We start from the raw sequence: 6,461 nt of genomic DNA, 5'->3' as shown, positions 1-6,461 counted from the left end.
AAAAAAAAAAAAAAAAGATTTTTTTAAAGTGAAAATCAGGATGGCCTCGAATGGACATAGGTCTGATCAGAAGATACTTTTTTCAGGAGTATTTTTTTTCATAATTACCATTGTGATGGTCGGAGTTTATGCAAAATAAATCTGAAAATGCGAGTAATTTTACTTATCTTCTACTAAACCTTCATCAGAATAAGTAATCTAATATGGGTCATGTTTCCTCTGGGTTATTTTCTGCCATTCTGGGCAGAAAATATGAGAACCTGAAGGATACATAACTCAAAACTACAGAACTTTCAAATACATGATGACAAGACAGCATGCTGAAGTAAGCACAATATGACTGGAAAGCAGTCAGTTAATAATGGACTGTAAATATTTTGGAAGTGTTTGAACACATGAAATTCAAGAAGCTGCCAATTTTTTGAAGACTTCATCTTGTTTTCTCTTACTATGGATGTATTTGGAAGATCTTTCCTTATTTTATAAGTAGAGGGTGGTGGGTTGTTAAGTAATATTCTACTGACCTAAAAAAGTCAACAAAATTCATGTGTGCTTAATTTGCTATTATTTACAATTTATTCTATGGAGGAAATAAATACCAAAATAGATTGTTGTTTCATCTAAATGACCACAGGGGAAAACAAAGAGTTCAAATCAAATAGAAGATACTTCATCACATTACAAAAGATTTGCCTTATTATTCCATTTGAGTTATGCCAAAATATTTCACTTTAAAAAGTTTGATTTGCACACAAATAAAAGAAACTCTAAAGTCTGTCATAGGCAGTATTTTTTAATTTTATTTTGTTTTGTTTTTTAAAATATCCCATTCTAAAGTTCTTAACTGGGGACTTGAGCCAAACCTAGTTGGCATATAATACTGACCCCTGCATCCCTTCTAGTTGTTGGTTTTTAATTGACTATTTTGAATAGAATTCTTCATAAGAAAAAATATGTAGGAAAAAAGTAGAATTGAGAAAGATTACTCTTAGGTATTTTCTAAATTAATATTCAGACTCAAACTGATAAAAAGTACTCATCAGTAAAGTAAGCAGATAAAGCAAATTAGCATTCATCAACAGTCACTCTTTTCGGTAAGGTATAACACGGAGCATGCTAAAAAAGCATAAGCTTATTTCACATTCCTTATGCCTCATCAGTACGTATTGTTGACTAAGATAACTGATGAAAAAAAACCACAGCATGAGAATGGTGATTTATCAGGTACACCACATTGTTACCACTATTTTATGCTTCTCTTAAACATCAAAGGTATAATTTAGCACACAAGCATATCCAACCTTCATGTAGTAATAGATCCATAAAATTAAAATTAAAATTACCAATCAAATTAAAATCACCAACATTTGAGTGAACCTTTCCAATGAAAGTGAATTAATCACTGAGAATGGTATGAAAACTAAAGTGTTCTAAAAACCGATGCCTTACCAGTAACTGGATCAGGTTCAATGTCACCTCTGCCCTCCTTCCATGACAGCAGGTAGTTGAGGCTGGTGAGATCTGCAGACTCTATATAGTTGTTCACTGTAAGCATCATCTGATGAGCTTTTGCTATTCCATAGTGAACTTTCATCTCATCCATCAGAGGCATGCTCATTAGCTCTACTGTTGTGTCAAAAGCTTGCTGAAAGCATTCAGAAGCTTTGTTGTAGTATCCCTAAAAAGGTAAGAGAAAGAATTTTCTTTCTTACTTTTAATTTCACCATTTCACATATTTTCTGACCTTACCCTGGCATGTCCCACGCTGACCTTTCGACAGTTACAGCAGTTTATCTTCAAGAAGAAACAGATGGCAAGCAGGCTATTAGGATGAGGTTCTCTTAAAGAGCTGTGATTACTCACCATTCAATATCTTGAAATTAACTTAGTAAGAAAGTTCTATCTATTAGACCAAGCTATATAAGACTTAAGTTCTGCAATGCCTGGCAAGATGGCCGAATAGGAACAGCTCTGGTCTGTAGCATCCAGTGAGCTCAACACAGAAGGTGGGTGATTTCTGCATTTTCAACTGAGGTAACCAGCTCATCTCTTTGGGAAGGGTTAGACAGTGGGTGAAGCCCACAGAGGGCAAGCCGAAGCAGGGTGGGGCACTGCTTCACCTGGGAAGTGCAAGGGGTTGGGGAATTTCCTTGCCTAGCCAAGGGAAGCTGCAAGGGACTGTGCTGTGAGGAACGGTGCTCTCTTGCCCAGATATTATGCTTTCCCCATGGTCTTCACAACCCACAGACCAGGAGATTCCCTCCAGTGCCTATGCCACCAGGGCCCTGGGTTTCAAGCACAAAACAGGGTGGCCATTTGGGTAGACACTGAGCAGGAGTTCTTTTTTCACACCCCAGTGCTGCCTGCAATGCAAGCAAGACAGAACCATTCACTGCCCTGGAAAGGAGGCTGAAGCCAGGGAGCCAAGTGGTCTAGCTCAGCGAATCCCACCCACACGGAGCCAAGCAAGCTAAGATCCACTAGCGTGAAATTCTTGCTGCCAGCCCAGCAGTCTGAAGTCAACCTGGAATGCTCCAGCTTGGTGGGGGCGGGGGATCCACCATTACCGAGGCTTGAGTAGGCAGTTTTCCCCTCACAACGTAAACAAAGCCTCTGGGAAGTTCCAACTGGGTGGAGCACACCGCAGCTCCCCAAAGCCCCTGCAGCCAGACTGCCTCTCTAGATTCCTCCTCTCTGGGCAGGGCATCTCTGAAAGAAAGGCAACAGCCTCAGTCATGGGCTTATAGATAAAACTCCCATGTCCCTGGGACACAGCACCTAGGAGAAGGGACGGCTGTGGACACAGCTTCAGCAGACTTAAATTTTTCTGCCTGCTGGCCCTGAAGAGAGCAGCAGATCTGCCAGCAGAGTGCTCCAGCTCTGCTAAGAGACAGACTGCCTCCTCAAGTGGGTCCCTGACCCCCGTGCCTCCTGACTGAGAGACATCTCCCAGCAGGCGTTGACAGACACCTCATACAAGAGAGCTCCAGCTGGCATCTGGAGGATGACCCTCTGTGACGAAGCTTTCAAAGGAAGGAACAGGCAAAAATCTTTGCTGTTCTGCAGCCTCCGCTGGTGATACCCAGGCAAACAGGGTCTGGAGTGCACCTCCAGCAAACTCCAGCAGACCTGCAGGAGAGGGGCCTGACTGTTAGAATGAAAACTAACAAACGTAAAGGAATAGCATCAACATCAACAAAAAGGATGTCCACACAGAAATGCCATCCGAAGGTCACCAACATCAAAGACCAAAGGTAGATAAACCCACAAAGATAAGAAAAAACCAGCACAAAAAGGCTGAAAATTCCAAAAACCAGAATGCATCTTCTGCTCCAAAGGATCATAACTCCTCACCAGCAAGGGAACAAAACTTGATGGAAAATGAGTTTGACGAATTGACAGAAGTAGGTTTCAGAAAATGGGTAATAAAAAAACTCCTCTGAGCTAAAGGACCATGTTCTAATCCAATGCAAGGAAGCTAAGAACCTTGACAAAACGTTAGATGAATTGCTATCTAAAATAGCCAGTTTAGAGAAGAACATAAATGACCTGATGGAACTGAAAAACACAGCACGAGAATTTCATGAAGCATACAAAAGTATCAATAGCTGAATCGATCAAGCGGAAGAAAGGATATCAGAGATTGAAGATCAACTTAATGAAATAAAGTGTGAAGACAAGATTAGAGAAAAAAGAAGAAAAGGAATGAAAGAAGCCTCCAAGAAATACGGGACTATGTGAAAAGACCAAATCTACATTTGATTGGTGTACCTGAAAATGACAGAGAGAATGGACCCAAGTTAGAAAACACTCTTCAGGATACTATACAGGAGCACTTCCCAACCTAGCAAGACAGGCCAACATTCAAATTCAGGAAATACAGAGAACACCACAAAACTCCTTGAGAAGAGCAACTCTGAGACACATAATCGTCAGATTCACCAAGGATGAAATGAGGGAAACAGTATTAAGGGCAACCAGAGAGAAAGGTCGGGTTATCCACAAAGGGAAGCCCATCAGAATAACAGTGGATTTCTTTGCAGAAACCCTACAAGCCAGAAGAGAGTTGGGGCCAATATTCAACACTCTTAAAAGAATTTTCAACTCAGAATTTCATATTCAGTCAAACTAAGCTTCATAACTGAAGGAGAAATAAAATCCTTTACAGACAAGCAAATGCTGAGAGATTTTGTCACCACCAGGCCTGCCTTACCAGAGCTCCTGGAGGAAGCACTAAATATGGAAAGGAAAAACTAGTACCAACTACTGCAAAAACACCAAATTGTAAAGACCATCAACACTATGAAGATACTGCATCAACTAACGGGCAAAATAACCAGCTAGCATCTAAATGACAGAATCAAATTCACACATAACAATATTAACCTTAAATGGAAATGGGCTAACTACCCCAATTAACAGAAACAGACTGGTAAATTTGATAAAGACTGAAGATCCATCGGTGTGCTCTATTCAGGAAGCCCATTTCATGTGCAAAGGCACACATAGGCTTAAAATAAAGGGATGAAGGAATATTTACCAGGTAAATGATAAGCAAAATAAAAGCAGAGGTTGCAATCCTAGTCTCTGATAAAACAGACTTTAAACCAACAAAGATGAAAAAAAAGACAAAGAAGGGCATTACGTAATAGTAAAGGGATCAATGAAGCAAAAAGAGCTAACTAGCCTAAATATATATGCACCCAATACAGGAGCACCCAGATGAATAAGACAAGTTCTTAGAGACCTACAAAGAGACTTAGAATCCCACATAATAATAGTGAGAGACTTTAACACCCCACTGTCAATATTAGACAGATCAATGAGACAGAAAATTAACAAGGATATTCCGGACTTGAATTCAACTCTGGACCAACTGGACTTAACAGGCATCTATAGGACTCTCCGCCCCAAATCAACAGAATGTACATTCTTCTCAGCACCACATCACACTTATTCTAAAATTGACTACATAATTGGAAGTAAAACACTCCCTAGCAAATACAAAAGAATAGATATCATAACAAATAGTCTGTCAGACCACAGTGCAATCAAATTAGAACTCAGGATTAAGAAACTCACTCAAAACTACCAATGGAAATTGAACAACATGCTCCTAAGTGACTACTGGGTAAATAACAAAATTAAGGCAGAAATAAATAAGATCTTTGAAACCAATGATAACAAAGACACAACGTACCAGAATCTCTGGGACACAGCTAAAGCAGTGTTTAGAGGGAAATTTATAGCACTAAATGCCCACATTGATAAAGCAGAAAAGATTTAAATCGACACCCTAACATCACAATTAAAAGAACTAGAGAATCAAGAGCAAACAAATTCAAAAGCTAGCAGGAGGCAAGAAATAACTAAGATCAGAGCAGAACTGAAGGAGATAGAGAAACAAAAAATCTTTCAAAAAAAAATCAATGAATCCAGGAGCTGTTTTTTTTTTTTTTAAAAAAAGATTAACAAAATAGATAGAATGCTAGCCAGACTAAGAAGAGAGAAGAATCAAATAGATGCAATAAAAAATGATAAAGGGGATATCACTACTGATCCCACAGAAATACAAACTACCATCAGAGAATACTGTAAATACCTCTACGCAAATAACTAGAAAATATAGAAGAAATGGATAAATTCCTGGACACATATACCCTCCCAAGATCACACCAGGAAGAAGTCAAATCCCTGAATAGACCAATAACAAGTTCTGAAATTGAGGCAGTAATTAATAGCCTACTAACCAAAAAAAGACAGATTCATAGCTGAATTCTATCAGCGGTACAAAGAGGAGCTGGTACCATTCCTTCTGAAACTATTCCAAACAATAGAAAAAGAGGGACTCCTCCCTAACTCATCTTAGAAGTCAGCATCATCCTGATAACAAAATCTGGCAGAGACACACACAAAAAAGAAAATTTCAGGCCAACATCCCTGATGCACATTGATGCGAAAATCCTCAGTAAAATGCTAGCAAACTAAATCCAGCAGCACATTAAAAATCTTATTCACCACGACCAAGGTGGCTTCATCCCTGGGATGCAAAGCTGTTTCAACATACGTGAATCAAAAAACGTAATTTCTCTCACATAAACAGAACCACTGACAAAAACCACATGATTATCTCAATTGACGCAGAAAAGGTCTTCAATAAAATTAAACATCCCTTCATGCTAAAAACTCTTGATAAACTAGGTATTGATGGAACGTATCTCAAAATAATAAGAGCTGTTTATGATAAACCCATAGCCAGTATCATACTGAATGGGCACAAGCTGGAAGCATTCCCTTTGAAAACTGGCACAAGTCAAGGATGTTCCTCTCTCACCACACCTATTCAACATAGTATTGGAAGTTCTGGCCAGGGCGATCAGACAAGAGGAATAAATAAAGGGTATTCGAATAGGAAGAGAGGAAGTCAAATTGTCTCTGTTTGCAAATGACATGATTGTATA

At 39.2% G+C, this 6,461-nt stretch overlaps 1 protein-coding gene across 1 annotated transcript in view; it reads right to left on the bottom strand.

Moving 5' to 3' along the window:
* TTC29 (tetratricopeptide repeat domain 29) overlaps positions 1-6,461 on the bottom strand; it is a 264,979-nt gene that overhangs the window by 114,669 nt on the left and 143,849 nt on the right. Inside the window, 1 exon segment of the mRNA XM_011956790.1 lies at positions 1,450-1,678. Within this exon segment, the coding sequence (XP_011812180.1) occupies positions 1,450-1,678 (229 nt within the window).

Source organism: Colobus angolensis, unplaced genomic scaffold (assembly GCF_000951035.1).
Source record: "Colobus angolensis palliatus isolate OR3802 unplaced genomic scaffold, Cang.pa_1.0 Scaffold111, whole genome shotgun sequence".
Taxonomy (NCBI): Eukaryota; Metazoa; Chordata; class Mammalia; order Primates; family Cercopithecidae; genus Colobus; species Colobus angolensis.
The sequence above is the reverse complement of the archived record's forward strand: the minus strand, read 5'-3'. Positions and strand labels throughout refer to the sequence as shown.